The sequence below is a fragment of the Alosa sapidissima genome, chromosome 5 (assembly GCF_018492685.1).
Source record: "Alosa sapidissima isolate fAloSap1 chromosome 5, fAloSap1.pri, whole genome shotgun sequence".
In the NCBI taxonomy this organism is placed as follows: Eukaryota; Metazoa; Chordata; class Actinopteri; order Clupeiformes; family Clupeidae; genus Alosa; species Alosa sapidissima.
The window spans coordinates 29985044-30003152 of NC_055961.1; the positions used below are offsets into that span (position 1 = coordinate 29985044).

An 18109-nucleotide genomic window follows, 5' to 3' on the forward strand; every position below is an offset into this window, starting at 1 on the left:
TGTTTCTCAACACACACGTTTTACTTGCAGTCCAGCTAACAATGAAGAGATGCTCACATCTGCAAGCACTTCGATGTTTGCAAGCTGTGCATTTCTGCACTGTCGTGTGTGCCCTTCCCTGTCTGTGTGTGTGTGTGTGTGCACATGGAGCTTGGAGTGGTTGAGTCAGTAGTGGCTGGTCAACAACACTTAGGCCTTGAGGGCAGCAGCCACGGTGTCGTAGAGGCTCATGAACTTGGTCTTGAGGTCCTCGAACACGGGTGCGGCCTTGGCGTGCAGGTTCTCGGCGTGGGGGGTGAGCTGCTCGCGCAGATTTCCAGCGACCTTCACCAGCTGCTCCTTGTACTCCTCGGCGTAGGGGGCGGCCATGGTGCGGAGCTCCTCCAGGCGCTGGGTCAGCTTGGCGCGGACGACCTCCACCATGGGCTCCAGCTTGGACTTGGTCTCCTCCACGTTGACGGCCACCTTCTGGCGCATCTCAACCATCAGGGGCTCCAGCTGGGCGCGCAGGGCCTCGACCTCAGCGCGGTTCTTGGCGGAGTACTCCTGGAAGATAGGCTCCAGCTTCTGGCGGTACTCTTCGACGTGCTTCTGCATCACGGCCTGCAGCTCCACGCGGTGGGGCTCCAGCTGGGTGCGGAGGTCGTCAACGTCGGCGACCACGCGCTCGCGCAGGGCGCGGGTGGCTTCCAGGAGCTGGGCAGAGAAGGTGTCGGTGTAAGGGGTCAGAGACTCAGAGGCAGACTTGGCATAGGTCTGGAGCTGGTCCAGGCTCTCTGTCAGCTTCTGCCTGTGTAGGAGAAGAGAGGGGGGAGAGGAGATATGAGGGGATAGTTGAATGAAGGGGACATTCATGTTAATGGGGAAGGCTTTGATTCAGGTTGATGTGAACAGTGAGGCTTACTAATATTCTGATACTTGGTGTGGGTGGATAATCTGACTATAATTTCGGGAATTATATTATTCTTGAGAGTTAACACACACACACTTCACGCTGCCACTGTTGCCGAGCCACTTCCTACTATCCAATATAAGAAAAACCCACCACCACACACCACCCCAGCTCTTGGACTATGGTTATCTTTTGTTATCCTACTACTAGGATATCCTACTACTACTCTACTCTACTGCCACTGCTGTAATGTCCTCCTAACGGGCCTCCCCTCTACAGATGGTCCAGGATGTGGTGGTGCATTGGGTTTCAAGCAGCCAAAAGGGGCACACGTTACCCTGCTGTTCATTTTGGTTCACTGGCTACCCTTGTGCGCTGCCTACAAAGTGATTGCTGGGTATGCTCCTACTTACTGAATTGCTCTGATAAAGACTTCTGTTGCCCCCTCGACCACTGCATTCCTCTAAGGAACGACGTCTAGCACTGCCACCCCTACTCACACAGCAATCCAGACTATTTTCATCTGTAGTTCCCTGATGATGGAACAACCTACCAAGTGCTGCCAGAGCAGGGGTGTCCCTCTCTATCATCAAGTTCTATAATACCCAACCCTGTCTTCTCTCCTTCTCCTTCTGCCTCCCTCCTCCTCCTTCCACACTATTCTAGTACTTAAACCTCTGCACTCTCATCCTCTGGTAGTCTCATAGTGTTTGTAAAGTAGTATGTATTGTTACCTATTGTCTCTTTTGCTGTGTAGCTTTGGTGGTTAATCATTATTGTGTAAGTCACTTTGGACAAAAGTGTCTGCTTAATGAATAATGTGATGCAACATCCCTACAATGCCCTGCCATTATCCACAGCTATCTTTAGCCAATCGGCTCCAAAGTTGTACTGTAAACAAATGGTCCTTTTATGGTCCTTTTCAGAACCTTTTATCTCATTTCAGGCTTTGTAGTGATACAAATAGATATGGCTATTGACTTTTAGTAAAACAGTAAAATAGGCATCAAAGCCCATAAAACTGATTTGCACAAGCACGCTACAACATGTGAACATGCAACTCCTCATCAATATGAAGAGAGGGTGTCCCTTACTTGTACTGCTCGTACTCTGTGCCGTCCAGGTGGTCCAGGGTCGCCATGGCTGTCTCCTTGATCTGGGTCAGGTAGACCAGGGTGGCAGCCCTGTAGTGCTCCAGCTGGGAGGGAGCATCGGCCTGCAGGGCGCGGGCCTGGGAGCCTGAGGGAGAAGGCACAGGAAAGGCCAGGAGTTAACTAGGCCCGGTCAGAGAAAGTCATGGTAGACAAGCAGGACTGGTGAATGGTTTATGGTGCTGAATTGACAAAAACATCCACATATGCAAAGACATCTGCACAACATTGAGTTAGCTGTAAGGCAAGCTGGTCTACCCATATCGACACACAGGTCTATCCAAAGTGATACAGGCTTGCAACGACGATGGAACCGGAGTTGACCGATTGTCAGTCGATGTTATCGCTGCTCCACCACGCCCGCATGTTCAGTATGTCACATAATGCAGTAGTTCTTAAACTGGGGGGTCGCCAAAAATATCGTAGGGGTTGCGAAATGATTTGCAGGTGTTTAGATCATGTTTAGAACATGTTTAAAAAAATGGGATATTCAGTAGCAATTGCAACCTTGCAATGTTCCTCCGAAAGTGGATGCTCTGTTAACACAAATTTAAATATCTACAGTACCTGCGCCTGATGACCTTGATGCTAACACATCCTATTCTATATATCGCACACATTTTGCTGCACGTTATTCAATTTCGTAGAAGTGTGGATGCATGGCTTCAGTACATTACTGCATGTCAACATGCATAAAAGGCTTTGGTGTCCTGCATGTAAGCGATCTATACTATATAGTCTGTGTTATCTGAGTGTAAGAGCAGAGTGGAGGAGTACTGACCGACGGCCAGGAGAAGGGTCAGTGCAAGGGCCACGAATTTCATGGTGAATCCCTGTGATAAAAGAGACAGAATGGATGACAGGAAGGAAGGAAGGAATATAAAACATAAATTAGAACCATTAACTCTCATACCTATTTTTCTTTTTCTTCAACATACAATGAAACATTTTCAAAAATCACATTAAAAGTTATTTACGGAATATTTTTGACACATTTTGATAAAACACCAGGAATGAAAATTAGCACCAGCCACCAGCCAAATGCTGGTAAAATATGAAAGTGTAGAGTTCTATTGAGTGGCTAGTGAATTTGACTATTTATCTGTCAGTTGCTGGAAGAGATTTTAAAAGGCGAATTTCCAACCCTGTAAATTGAAATGTAAAGTGAAAATAATCCTGTCTTCTGTTCATCAATATTCTAATACACACACAATGAAGTGATTATCTCTATCTTTCTCTGCATCTCTGTCTCCAGTGCTCTGTGCTGTCCGCGTTGGCTAATTGTCTTACCTGAGGATGCTGCTCGAGGAGATTGAGGCCGAGGCTAAGGGCTCGGTGGCTTTTATAGGCCCCTCTGGTGCCAGGAGTTGGACCTCAGACCCCATGCATGGCAGTTCAAAAGTCACTAAGGGAGGAGAGGAAGACACAGACACACCTGTACATTTGCTCATGTAACATGGTGAAACACCCTCAAGCTGCTGACGTCTCAGAACATGACCCATTTTATGAAATATTTTAAAAATATCTTCTCCTATTTTCAAATGTCCACTCCAATGCTATTTATCAAACATATCGCCACAACAGTATCAACATCCATTAAACAATAATGACTACTTCTGAATTTCCCCTTGGGGATCAATAAAGTATCTATCTATCCATCTATCTATCTATCTATCTATCTATCTATCTATCTATCTATCTATTTTTTTCTGCACATGTACTCTCTCTTGCTTTTCATCATGATGCCTTTTACCAGCCTGTGCTACCTTTGCTACACGTCCTATTCAATATCTTTAAGCTTGTAAAACTCTTAATCAACTTGGTTATTCTGTGTATAGATTAAGCCCAACCTGGTTTGGGTTAGTTTATCGCAAAGAATACAGAAAACTGGTCACATTTGGATATGGAGGGTGAGAGCATGGGTTTGGGATACTGGGTTTATGAGGATGTGTATGGTTGAGAAATGTATTCGGGGATTGCTCTGATATCAGCTCTGAGAAGTAAGAATAAGAAAATAGGGACACCAAATATGTATTTCATATCCTAATCCTATTCATGCTAATCTATAATAACAAAAGTAGCCGGGGCCAAGTGCCCACGGGGGCCAAGGTTAAATTCTAACCCAAAGTCTTTACCAAATCCCACCCCCATCTCTCTCTCTCTCTCTCTCTCTCTCTCTCTCTCTCTCTCTATATATATATATATACAGTAATAAAGTCATACCACACATGCTTCCAAGCCGATTTGATGCCTTTCACGGACAACGATAGAACTATAGAGGAATGATGATCTCAAAAGAAGACATAGAAGAATCACAATTGAGAAACATTAGTAAACAGTTTGCCACTCAGTTCGCCTATAGAAGTGTGGTGTGTGCACACCAACATGTTCTGCTAATCTGAGCCACAGCATTTAATGGTAACCTGTCAGATGTCCACCAGCTCTAACACTAACTAACAATATACTAGCAATATACTGACTAATGAGGCATAACCACTGATTTCATACATGATGCAATCTAAACATTATTACACTTACACTATTAAAACCAGAAGCATTACCAGCAATGCTTTACCAATGCACCCCTACAAGCAAGAGCGCTGCATGTCATTCCAACATGCTAACCTATGCTGAAATATAGAAAATATTTATGCTGGCATTTCAAGAAGAAATACTAACCAGGCTCTACTAAGTGCTTCTTAACTCACCTCAAGCAGGGACTCTGAGCATGGCACCAGGCGTAAAGGCATTCCAACACAGCACCCCAACACAGATGGCATTCTAGAATCCAACACAGCACCCCAACACAGATGGCATTCTAGAATCTGGCCTGCTCGGGCTTTGGTGCACTGGTGTGGTGAGATGGCGAGAGACGACCCTGCCAAAACAGCAGTCCTAACTCTGACTGGCATGACGGGCTTTCTCATATTGCTAATGACACGGATGCCAACCATTGCGCTATAGGAATCAGATTCCTCATGTCATCATTGCTCTTTAGGATTACTTTTGGCTGCAATTGTGTGTGTATGTGTGTGAGTAGTGTACATGCATGTACAGTGTGTGTTTGTTCTGTATGGACTAGATAAAAAAGCACAGAGTTGCTGATTAGATATGCTGACTCCTGGGTCCCAAAGGTAATTATGGTAGCAGTAAAAATGTATGGTTTTGAAATGACTTTACTTTTCCTGGCAACGTGTCACAGACCTTGTCTTATATGCTGAAGATTCTAAGGACTGTGTTCTGTTGGCAGATGACTCATATAACCAATTATATAGCACATGGTGTTTTAACAATATGTGAAAGTTACTAAAAAAATGACATTAACCTGGATAAGATTAAACACAGTTTCAAATGTGATTCATACTTTATATGTGCAAAAGCATTGGTACACCAGGCCATTACACGTTAGGGTCTGAGTGGTGAAATGTCCAAGTGCTTTTGTCCATATAGCGTATTTGGTAGCATAAATTCAGACATAGAAGAGATTTGTTTGCTAATGTGATACTGACATATGATTCTGAGAAATAGAATAGATTGTATTGGCAGAACCCTATCTTTACAAATTAGCCATTCTGTCAGGAACTGTTGCGCTAGAGAGGCTATCGCAACACAACTTGATCCTATAACCTAACATGAGCCATTGAGTAGTCTCGTTAGGGACAACAGAGGGTAAGAATGTAGTAGCAAGCCTTGCTAAACTGCTGTAGCTTAGGACCATTAGCCATCAAGCTGCAGACCCATTGAAACATCAAGGTTCCACAGGTCATCAGGTTCCCTGGTAAGGACCCCTTCCCCTATCTGTTCTGGGGAAGGGAAGGGTTATTTGATCATAATCAAAACAGAGGATAGCGACAATACCAGAACAGCTGAAAAGATATCCCACCCTGAGAGAACAGCTGCACCCACACATCTCTCTGCTATCATCTAGAGGTCAACATCTAGTACTACACTTCAGTATATGTGCTCTGCATAGACATTTATTTTGCATTTGGGAAATCAAATTGAATTATGGACTTGAAATAACTGACTTAATTTTCCCCATAGCTAAAACTATATTTACATTATGGAGCAAGAGCCATGTGCCAATGACAAGACAACTTTAAAAAATCAAGTCCCATGAGACTGTACTTCTTATATTCATAAAGGGGACATATGCTGTATAGAATAAAAGTGGAACTGTATCATAAATCATGTGAGAAGTTATTTCTGCACCCAAGAGGCACAATCAGCTCTATAGTCTTATTCAAATGAATGTTTGCCTTCAGCACTCCAACAAACACACGAGACAGGCTTACAGGTATACCCCTTTATTGGAATGCTTGGAATACAGGGATGTGCCACTAGCCCAGGCAGAGTGCTCACAGGACACCACCACAGACACAGTACACGCACAACACTAGTTCGTCAAGCTCAACACTGACATGTTATATACAGACGTATGCTTATTTACACCTCACCTAACGCACAAACACACAACGCTCTAAAGGAAGCTTATGCAGTTTAATGCTCAGGTACGCTTTTGCATTCCCAACCACACACACACACGCACGCACGCACGCACGCACGCACGCACGCCCTGTAACACACACACCCACATACACACCCTGTAACAGACAGACCGAGATGCAGGGACAGGTGAGAAGCATGTTAAGTGCTTAAGACACCATGGTCGTGCATTGGATGCTTAGTGGAGGTTGCAGTATCCATTTCAGTGAATTTTAAGGCCAGACACACTCACTCTCACATACATACAAACAAACAAACAAACAACGAAAACAAACAAACAAACAAACAAACAAAAAACACATATTTCCAGGGCCTATTCTGTTCGACACAAGTGTGCAGGTCATTTTCAGAATGACGTCACAAGTGAATAGTGTTACTATAGTGACAAGTCCGACCAGCATAGGTGTCGGAGAAGCAAGACAGAAACGTAGTCATATAGCCAACAAACTCTACACAAAGGACAGAAAAACAAACAAACAAAAAACACCAAAAAAAAGTTGCTGAGAGAAAGGCTGACAAGGAGAGAAAGACTACGAGAGAGATGTGAAGTAAGTGCATTTGTTGTGTGAGAACAATCAAAAGAATTCACATCACTTGTATATCTCATGTATATCGTCAATGAGTGTGTGCAACAGAGAGTGAATTAATTGAGTGAGTGAGTGAGTGAGTGAGTGAGAAACAAGAGAGAGAGACACTATCAGTAAAGGCCTTTTTAGTGTTGAGATCTTTACGGCTCTTTACGGCCGCTGCTGTCGTGGGAAGGCATTGAGATTCTGGCATTCTGGAAGAAACACAATCAGCAGACAGAGCAGGCCATGCTACAGTTCACAGGCGCTCTGGCACAGCAAATGTGACACTACGTTACGTGTTCACAATACAGTCGAGAACAGTAAACTGTGCACTTGAAAGCTTAGACAGGTCTGGGAAGGACAAAGCCAAGATGACATTAACTACAGTTACATGTCGAAATCTGACATTCTATCATAGTGTGTCAGGTTTAAATAAAATGTGGAGTAATTTACAAGCATTCAAATCCACTTTTTTGAGGGGTGAAATAAGACAAAACTAAAAGCTGTATAGACTAAAATTAGTAGGTCAGTTATATGTTTGCTATATATTACAAATTATGTATGTACATTTTAAACGCATCACAGCTCTCTATTGAGCTTCAGGTTGCCTTCATGGGTGGAATATAGTGTATGTCTGCACAACATCCACCAGGGGGCACTACTCAAAAATCTTTACCCTGTATGTCATTTACAGATCAGACTCAGGTCAGATCAGATTCAGCCCTCTCTCTCTGTATCTCTCTTTCTTTCTCTCTCTGTATTTCTCTTTCTCTCTCTCTCCCCCTCCCTCCCTCTCTCTCTGACTGTGTGACAGTTAGTGTGAATTTGAGCCGAATTAAGTTCCCTCTGTTTTTTGTACATTAGCTTAAGAACCCTCTCTCTCATCCTTAAGCCCTCCCTCTCACTCTTTCTTTCTCTCTCTCCATCTCTTTCTTTCTCTCGCTTCTCCCTCATTTCATTGCTACATGACAGAACCCCCCTCCCCCCACCCCACCGGAGTGACTGAGAGACGGTCCTCTCATGCCAACCCTTCCTCCCTCCTGCCTTTCAGACCAGGGAGGCCCGCCTCTCCTGGGGCGTCTCCTCCAATAGCTGCATCAGCAGCTCGTGGAGGGGCGTGGCGATGGTACTGTAGCCGCTGGCGGTCAGGTGCAGGTAGTCGAACATGTCCCTGGCCGTGATGGCGCCGTCGGAGTGGACAAAGGCGTCACTCATGTCCAGGAACTGGACGGGCCCCACGCGATCCAGTGTCGAGCGCAGCAACCTGTTCACCATCGCGTTCTTCTCCCTCAGAGGGTTGGGCTGCTCCCCCCGCGGCAGTAGACCCTGAGGACAGAGAGCACAGGGGGGCCAGATGAAGAGAAAACGGACGAAAGATAGGTGCCAGATCTGGGATTTGGCTGGGCAAGGTAAGGCTGGTATATTGTATATGGCAAAATTCATACACATTGATAATTCAAAGTGCCTTACAAATGAGCAGACTGAACACAGAAACTAATAGGGTCAAACCAGTACCAGTCGCAGTGCATGAACACTGTAAACAAGACCATACAGTTAAAGGTGCGATTTGTAGGATTGTTACCGAACGTTCTGTTGGCCAAAATCAAAACACTGGTGAACGTTCTCAAGACTACCAGACGCGAGCCTCTTCTGGGTTGCCAGATGTAATGAAGACTTAGCTAACGTTAGTTGACCTGCAGCTGCTTTAACGTTTCTCCAACCATGACCCAGCTACACATTACGGAAACAGTGAAAACAAAAAATACCTCTCTAACCAACGTAACATATGTAGCTGAAGTTAGCGATGCAGATGAAGTTTAGCATAGTCTACCTGTTGTGGAGAAATATGGCCAGCTCTGCGTCAGACTTGATATTCTTCATTTGACGAAGACGTCACCATCTCAGGAAGCTCCTCCGACGTCCACTTAATTTGTTTCTTGTTTTAATTTTGGTAATTTGCCTGCCTCTTGTAGGCGTTCATGACTACAACTGACAGCTGTTGACAGTTGGCCTTTGCTAATTTGGCAACCCAAATAGGAGGACGCGCTAGCCCATTATTAATACGCTATTCTAGAATTAATCGTTCAAAACATAAACGAAAATTCCAAGAGATTCCGCCCCGTAACTGATTTTTTTTCATGGGTTTTACGGGTTAGAGTAATGTTGTCAAATAAGCCATTACTTCAATTCATCGTGTTTCCTCACTCTCTGACAACATATGGTCATCATTTTTGGAATGGTTACAGTTTATTTTCCATTATTTCCTACATACTGGACCTTTAAGAACAAAATTATTCACACCCCTGGCAAATATTGATTTAAAGTTGTGTTCAGAAAATGGGACCTGGTAAACTTCTCAAAGTAAATGGTAACACTAAAACAAGGGGCTACATTAAGATTTTTGGAGGAAAAGATCAGGCAGGCTGCCGAGAGACCTGCCCCAATAGGCGGCATTGGACCATTAAACCACGCAATGATCCAAAACATACAGCCAAACAAGGCAAGAAATGGATAACAAAGAACAATGCCAACATTTTAGAGTGGCCCAGCCATAGTCCAGACCTCAATCCGTCACAAAAGTGAGCACAAGGCCAGAGGGATGGCAAATAATCATTCCTGCCTCAAAACCCGGGTTGCTGCTAAAAAGGTGCGGTCTAGAATCATTGTGGAGACATGGAGAGGCTTGGTAGGTACTATATGAACCATTTTTAGAGCTGTGATGGCAAATAAAGATGTTTCCAGTGATTGTTAAAAAGGGGTATGAATAATTTTGGACACACCATTTTTCATAAAAATGATAAAAAAGACAAAAACACTTCTTTTTTTGATGCCATGCTTCTACCACATTGTCTTACAACCTTTTATCATGTGGCAGTGTCATTTTCAGTCAGAACAAACATATCAGTCAAGAGAAAATATTTAAATAAAACTTTAAATCAATATTTGCCAGGGGTATGAATAATTTTGTTCTTAACTGTAGATAGACTAAAAGAATGAGTGACGCCTATTTAGATTCAAAATGCCGTGGCACGTCTAGTCTTTAAACAGCCAAAGAAGAAGTAACTCTGTTAGTTACTTTTGGCTTCTTATAGCAACCAGGATTCAATTTAAATCCCTCACTCTGCCCTACAGGACACTGGATCTGGATCTACACCTTGTCTATGGGCCTGGCCTTCAACTCCTTTCACACAAAAGATGGGAAATACTATCAAAATGATTACAGTACAGTATAAATAAGCAAGGCATTGAGACATACAGTACTCTGACTTTATGGCCACCAAAGGTAGGGAGTCACCACTTTCTTTTGCCTCCCCTTTACCATGCTGGTAAATCTGAATGAATTTGACTGTAGCTTACTTTGGTACTCATGGTTTCTGTAAAATGTAATGTAAACAACATTTAGGAATTGTTGCTTTTCAACTGCCTGCCTTTCATAAGTGGAAAATGCATATTTAAGCAGTGCTGTCCACTCTAACTTTTGTGTGCACGATCTAAGCAGCATAGAACTAGCTCAAGTGGGTGATCTGGTGGGCTTCAACCATACAAACAACCATAAAACCGCACCAGGCTTCTAATTAAGATCTGCTTTTATTTGTACAAACCTGTAGTCACACCAGGTCAATGAAAGGGACCTGCGTCTAATTGGGACTAAGTCTTTTAATTGAATTTTTGTACTTTCCAATGTAATTTTGTTCCATGATAATTGGCAAGAACCATAACCATAACCATTTTGCCCCTTGGCAATATCCAAAACATAAGACAGCTGCCAACAAAGGCAGATCCCAGCTGAACACTTCCTTCTACTGATTTTCAGGAGAGCAAGGTGGCATAATGGAAGAAAGCAAGCAGCTGACAGATTTTTCACTGAAAGCAAACAAGATAGAGCCAATCATAGTTTGAAATGAAGATATTTTAACTATGAAAAAGGGTATAAAATGCAATGGTATAGAATGTGATCTGGATTTCAATGGTAAGCATCTGTAGCAATCTCACTAGTCAATGTTAAGTTTACAGTAACTATGGGCAGTCACCACTATCTCAGGGTTCCTCCTCTAAGTGAAATGTAAAATTCCATGACTTTTCCCTGACAAAAAAATAAAATGAATTTCCATGACCTACTATATAATGAAGAGTACAATTAAAAGATTTCAGAACAGACGCATAGCGTTCAAAAATGTTTTACTTTTTAAAAGAGGAAGGTGTATAAATGGGCATTGTATAAACAAAGTTGGACTAACCACAATTACTCAAGCAAGCAGTAAAGCTAATAACCAGATATACACCAATCCTGAGTGGAAATATATTTGTATTAATGTATTTTAGCAAGTACATTTTAAACGGCTACAACACAATTCCCTGATATTCCATGACTTTGCCCCAAACATGATAAAATTCCCTGACTTTCCATGTCTGTAACAGACTTTACAATTACAATTACATGATATTCCATGACTTGTGGAAACCCTGCTATCTACACCAACCAAGGCAAGACAGAAATCGCAAAACACTTGACTTAACATTTTCACAAATACGATATGTGCATGGCTCTGTCTACCCCCAGACTTTAATGGACATGTACATTTATTCTGAAAGTTTGGTAGAGTGGTTGTGTGCATATCCCACATTTGCCTGAAGACTCTGTCGGGTCGAAATGTTGCCATTTTTTATTAAAGTTTGGGAGCTACTCTGGTGTGAGGACATTCTCTTTTGCTTTACATTATATTCATCCTAAAAGACCAACCAAATGCAATTATTTTCCAAATATTAGCCAAGCCGAACTATTAGCCAAGGTTTATACATTGATTTTGCAAAATTCCTTCAGCTATGAGGTTAATACATGGGGGAAGTTAATATGGTATTAATATGGATTCGTTTTTTTAACTTGCATAAAACACTGCCCTGCGGTTAATACACAATGTGGCTAAAACAGAGGAAATTACTGTACACACTATGATAAGATGAGATACACAGACTTACCAGGACAACGACTTTAGACCTGGGAAGGCATGAGCGTAGGTACTGTGTGATGGTCAGAATCCCGCCTGCAACCTGTTCAGCATTGTGCTCATGGTTATTGGTTCCTACCCACACAACTGACACCTGCAAAGGGAAACAAAGTGGAGTCAAATATATGCTTTAAATACACAGAACCTCTCTTTCCAAGCCTGAAGCATTTCACGTGTTCTCATTCTGAAGACATCAGAGAGAAGTTTTACACATGAAAATGCGATGTATAGTGCACCTAATCCTTGCATATGGGTTTCAAGCTCCGCCATCTGGGGGACAGAAGTCTTCTTCAAAGCTTTCAGCATTGCTCATGATTCAAGGATTGTTCAGGACTCGAGAATTTGGCATGCCACAAGTGGCATCATACTTTTCCTCCTCTGTGGGGCAATGTTGGATCAAAACTCGGGTCAAGTGGAAAATTACAGGAACCCTCACGCCATCTAATGTTTTATTGTTTCACTGAACCAACAGACCATACAGGTTGAGTACAGCTATGTACAGTATGACTGTTTTACTTGTTGGGGATAAGTATGTGATTAATCTCTTCACTTACCCCAATAATGTTCGAATGACTGAATAAAAAACCTAAGGACATTTATCCTGCAGAGTTCCTTCTTACATCTCGTGACAGTGTGACTTCAGCTGTGCTTCTTGGTCTGTGACGTAATGCTTTTAGATGGTGTAAGATAGCGATTTTTAGATAATGCACTATACCACACCTTTGGTCGTTAATTGCCACACCCCTGGGCACATTGTTTAATAAAAGAGAAGCGCATGGTGAAAAAACCCCAGTGCAAGATAGGAATATGCTTTGCTTCACAGCACTGTGTCAAATTGCACTGCACTTCCATTACACTGCGTCAAAATAGGGCCCTTTATCTCTCTTTGGGGCACTCACATGTGCAAGATCTGAGCAAAATGGTACAGCTGTCAAATTGTGTCTCTCTCTCTCATTCTTTCTCAAGTCTGGTATACACTGTGATTTTGAGTTGTCAGATAAAAGATTACTTTAATGAAAGAAACATGGCAATATCTTTGGTTTTGGCTTTGAAACGGTGGTTCTATGCTGCACTGTGTGAGAGGTTGAAGCATGGTCAATTTCACAGTCTTGCAACCAAAGATACCCAACTAGAAATAAATAGCGGAGGAATTGTATTGATGTCTTTAATTATCATAGCAAATATTCCTATTCTTATTCCGTAGCCTATACGATTCTGTGCATTACAGTTGCATGTGCAGTCTACATAAATGATGTCATACCCAAGTTTATAAGAGCCATTAATCAATTCCTACCCGAGGTCTGATGTTGTCCAATTCCCCGTTCTGAAGTCTCCACAGGACGTTGCAGGTGGTGTCTCCTCCAATGCCAAAATTAAGAGCATGAAGAGGAGAGAAAAGCTCCCGCCACACCTGCAGCAACAACAACAAAACAATCATTGATGATATCATCATCATTCATTAGGGCTGTAACAATATGCGAACTAGAACCAGTCGTCGTATCGTGATACAAACATCCACAATCTCAATCTCATATCACGATTCGAGAAGACAGAACAGCGATACACACCCCTCTCCAACCCCAGCAGCTGCAGATACAGCCTCTTTTCATTTCACTAGTAACATTATAACACATCACAAAATTCAATTAAATTAAAATAAATAACAAAATTATTGTTCTATTTCACTGTTTCCCCTAATGTAGCGGTGCTGCTACACGTTACCACTACACCACCCCACCCAAAAAACAAAACAAAAAACGTAACCGTGGCTCAAAAACCGTGTGCTTGGAGTATCGTTACACCTCTGTCATTCATCAATGCATTTTCAACAACCAAAAATAGATATAAATAGAAATAACTGCACACATATCATATCTGTTTGCTTACACTGAAATCTTTCAGTGTAACTGTACTTCTATACAGATCCAGGGATCATTTCAAGCAGAATGATAGCAGCCAGAGGAACTTAGGTCTACAACCACAATCTGGGACATGCTGATTTAAGAAGACTATCATCTTCAATGGTGATTATTAAAAAGGCACAGATCCTACAATGTCTAAGGCCATGAATAATATCTTCTTTCTTTTCATTTGTAGGGAGTCGAAATTAGTTCAGAAAAGCCACATTAGTATACAACATCTCTAGATGTACACCAGACATAGAAAGCAATGTTTTGCCCACTGCACTCCAAAATAGAGCACATTTGACATGTGACAATAGTGACCACCCACTCTGGGGATGGAAGTAAAAATTCCATTCATTTTCTCCTTTGAGAATTTGATTATAATTCATGATATCGTGAAGAGTGAGGAGCAATTTGTGGCCATCTGATGAAAAGTGTTTTTCTCACCTTGAATGTTGAATTTGCTCAATGCAAACGGTAGGAAGTTAGTCATCTTGTCTTAAATTCAAGAGGAAGTATGTTAAACTATTGTTAGGTGGGAACATGTTGGAAAATGTATCATTCGCAATGGCTGATGGGATGAGTAGTTTGATTCTCTCAGAAATGAACATATGCACACAGTCTTGTAACCTCTTTTTTTTTTTTTTTCTCGTTGTATGTTCACGATTCACTCTGTCTCTGGTAAGCCTTAGGCAAAGTCTAAAACTCCTTATATACAGATTTTTCCGGATGTCAATGGAAAAAATGAATGGGAAACTTAGTTCCAAAGCCTGAGGCATCGCAGAGGTGGGTGGTCATTGTTGAGCTCTATAGACCTCTCAAGTTCACCTGCAAAAAGGAATCAAAGCTGCCATCTTTGCCCATAGGGAGATCTGGGTGTTAATTGAAGCTAACTAGCTATGGCAAGTTGCATTGCAAGTTAGCTCTGCTGTAGCAAAAATCTAAGTTTGCCGTCTTAACGTACAGAAGATCACAGCACCCACTTGAAGGCAGAGGACAAAAGTGTGTTGAGCAAAACGTCTGCATTTCAGACCTCTTCATCCCCATGAGAGTTTAACAGGTGCGATAATTCAAAATCCCCATATTATTTTCCCATAGGAAAAATCGTAACACACAGGATCTCAAAGAAGGCAGCTTTTTTGTAGGCGAACTTCAGAGGTCTATTACGTTGCTGCAGATTTCAGTTCCATGAACCAGTTAGAAACAACCAACAATGCAGAGGAATTTACTTACAGCTAATAAAAATACACCCAATGACATATGAGCAATTTATGAATTAAATCAGATAGACACTAAAAGTAAAAGAAAGCAGAGGGAAAAAAACTTCCATGACAGAACACACAAGAGGACACACTTAATAAAATAATTTAGCACCAACCTCATACTGCTGCATGAGTTGAACCATAGAGTCTCCGATGAACAGCACGTCTGGTTCAGCATCCTTACATTCCATCACAAAGCGATTGTGCTACACACGAGAGAGAGAGAAAGAGAGAGAGAGAAAGAGAGAGAGAAAAAAAGAGAGATTTCATCTTTAAGGGGCAAACTGGTCAGGCACTTTGGACTAGGGATGCACCGATTGTGAAAGTCAGGGGCCATTACCAATATTTACAAAAACATTGTTACTTAACATAACATTGTTACTAAAATTATATTGTTTTTGTTGTTAATTATGCACTTTTGTGGCAGGGAAACAAAATATTCATTATTTAAAATATAACAGAACTGAAGCATTTCCAAGTCTTTCAGCCCTTCATAGCACTATGTGACTCAATGTGTCAGTTTGTGCATAACACAATATTTACCTAGTGCAGAATTGATGCAACACAACAGATCGGCCACTGCCAACAGTCAATGTCATATTATAGGCTGATACCAGTCAACATAGCCGATATATATCGGTCCATCCCTACCTACCTTGGACCTTCTCTCTTAATTTGTGTTTATTGGCCAAAGACAGACTATGGTTCACCAAGAACATGTAACAACAGTAGTGATACAAGTCAGCCACAGCCCACACAGGCAGTGTACAGTAGTTTAAATATATCGCTGCATTGGAGCATTCAAACTGACCGGATAGATGGATCACATTTCATTGTGATGAAAAGCCCTCGTCACACACACACACACACACACATACCTGGGACATCCACCGTCCATCTCCTTGCACATCCTGTACAGGGACAGGCACAGCAGCAGGGTTTTGCTCCTCCCCACTCATCCTGCAACAGCAACAACATTTACCCTAAATACTAAACGGCACACTTACTACCAAGGACACTACATAAAGTCATTCTCAGTCCGTGGACTATTAAAACGCCCACAATTGTAGGCTACTATTAAACTTTTTAAGGCTTATCTTCAGGTGGACCTGCTTACTGCTGAGGACTTTTTAAAGAATGTTCTTATTTATTAGACGTTATTTTGGTATTTCAACTGTTACTGAATTGTTATCTGGTGGTGAATTTAACAATTTGTCCATTGATGCAGCCTTGTTGACAGAAAACGGTGACCGCGCACCGTTCAGTAAAAGGCACAAACAGTAGCCTCCACTCTGCATTCGCTTTCAATTCTTTGATCTTCTTTTAAGACCTGCACAACAACAATCCGCTTACAAGGTGAAGGCAGAGTTGGACAGCTTCCACCCTGATCCCCAAAGATGAAAGACGAGACCATATGATCCCCGTATAGCCGCTAACACAAAGGACCCGGTTGTATGTTTCAAGGCCTCGGTCATACATGATGCTATGAGAGCTCGATGCAGACAGATAGAGCACACTGACGTTAGGCTACTTCATGGAGGCCTGTGACGAATAAGCCGAATGAAAATGCATGCTAAATACGGGAATAATGTTAAGGCAGGGCCTACAAATACAAAACAAAATGTATAGAAAAGTGTTCTGACGTTGGTGAATGCAAATGTGTGTATTCAGTTTGATAGCATCGAAGCTCAAAAACCAAACATCAACAGTTAACTGGCCATTTCATATTTTGCCGAAAAGTGGAAAAATAAACATAATTTTACATCTAAACTTGTTAGTTAGTAACAAACCATACATGCTCGTGTTTCGTACCTACTAGACGGTAAAGAAGATTCTGTCACGTAGACTGCACAGTGCACTAATGTCAGTCTGATCGAAGATGCTGGTGTTGTGGTGGTGCGGATGTTGCTGTTACGCACGCTCGGGTTCTCCTCCTTTGTTATTCTGCTAGATGGCGTCGAAGTAACCAACAGTTTTCATAATATGGTACCCTCTAAGATAGTCTTTGAAACTTGATTACACAAATGTTGTAAGTAAATCACTGAATATTTTGGTAGAAGCGTGTCGATTGTCCATACCACCCCTGCCTGCCTCCCGCTCTCTTCCAGCGTTACCGCCCTCGCTGTTACACACTACTTCCGCCTCCAGAAGTCGTCGTCACGCACTTCCCATTAAAACATGTACGGCCCCTGTAGCGTAAAAGCGTGATTTGACATCTAGTGGTGATGCTGTGTAGGTAAAGACTGGAAGTTGTGAAGGCTAAATAAAGATTATATACAATTAAGCCCAAAAGCATTCCTTCATCTTAGCCAATTTTGATTCAAAAATCATTTTATTTGACCAATACACTGTAACAAGATTCTGTGATTTTCACAGCATCACTGCTGTTTTTGAGAAAAATGTGTACTGTATTTGTGAATACAGTATGTTGCTGTAGTTTCGCTATGAATTATGGTCAAACTACAGTAATAAAAATTTGCTGCGAATCATAACACAGTAATAAATCTGACTCCTCCCTCACTTGTCAGCTTTTTGAAAATTTTGAAAAAACATGGCGGAAAATCAGTTGTGGTTTTCTGTTTTCTTTTTGCACATAAATACAAAGTTAAGCTCCCAGATAGCAAGGTGACATTGATATTATGTTGATTTTCCATCCAAATCATCATTTTGAAAAGATATTGAAAAGTCATGGATTTATGGTTTACTGGGAAATTTTGACGTGGTGATTGAAACGTGCACCGCGCGACGACGTTTGAACTGTCCGGCGGCGGGAGATCATTTTTGAGCTACAGTTCAGTCAGTCAGACCAACGGTGTTCA

At 42.0% G+C, this 18109-nt stretch overlaps 2 protein-coding genes across 3 annotated transcripts in view; both read right to left on the reverse strand.

The window, feature by feature from the left end:
- Nucleotides 1–3640, reverse strand: part of apoa1a (apolipoprotein A-Ia) — a 3704-nt gene extending 64 nt beyond the window's left edge. The window contains exons 1-4 of the mRNA XM_042093941.1: nucleotides 3334–3640; nucleotides 2825–2876; nucleotides 1987–2131; nucleotides 1–790 (exon numbers count right to left, since the gene is read on the reverse strand). The exon at nucleotides 1–790 is cut by the window's left edge and continues 64 nt beyond it. Of these exons, the coding sequence (XP_041949875.1) occupies nucleotides 190–790; nucleotides 1987–2131; nucleotides 2825–2867 (789 nt within the window). The 5' untranslated portion in view covers nucleotides 2868–2876; nucleotides 3334–3640 and the 3' untranslated portion in view covers nucleotides 1–189. The remainder of the gene's footprint in view (nucleotides 791–1986; nucleotides 2132–2824; nucleotides 2877–3333) is intronic.
- A 2512-nt stretch (nucleotides 3641–6152) lies between these two features.
- On the reverse strand, nucleotides 6153–17426 carry pafah1b2 (platelet-activating factor acetylhydrolase 1b, catalytic subunit 2). 2 transcript variants are annotated; one of them, XM_042093947.1, is made up of 6 exons: nucleotides 17107–17426; nucleotides 16169–16250; nucleotides 15407–15496; nucleotides 13419–13535; nucleotides 12096–12218; nucleotides 6153–8444 (listed from the first exon to the last, which is right to left on the reverse strand). In XM_042093947.1, the coding sequence occupies exons 2-6, from the start codon at nucleotides 16247–16249 to the stop codon at nucleotides 8166–8168; spliced, it is 690 nt and encodes a 229-aa protein (XP_041949881.1). In that variant the 5' UTR covers nucleotide 16250; nucleotides 17107–17426; the 3' UTR covers nucleotides 6153–8165. The 2 variants fall into 2 exon arrangements, with proteins under 2 accessions (XP_041949881.1, XP_041949880.1); XM_042093946.1 differs by having other exon boundaries at nucleotides 17103–17426.
- Between the last annotated feature and the right edge of the window lie 683 nt (nucleotides 17427–18109).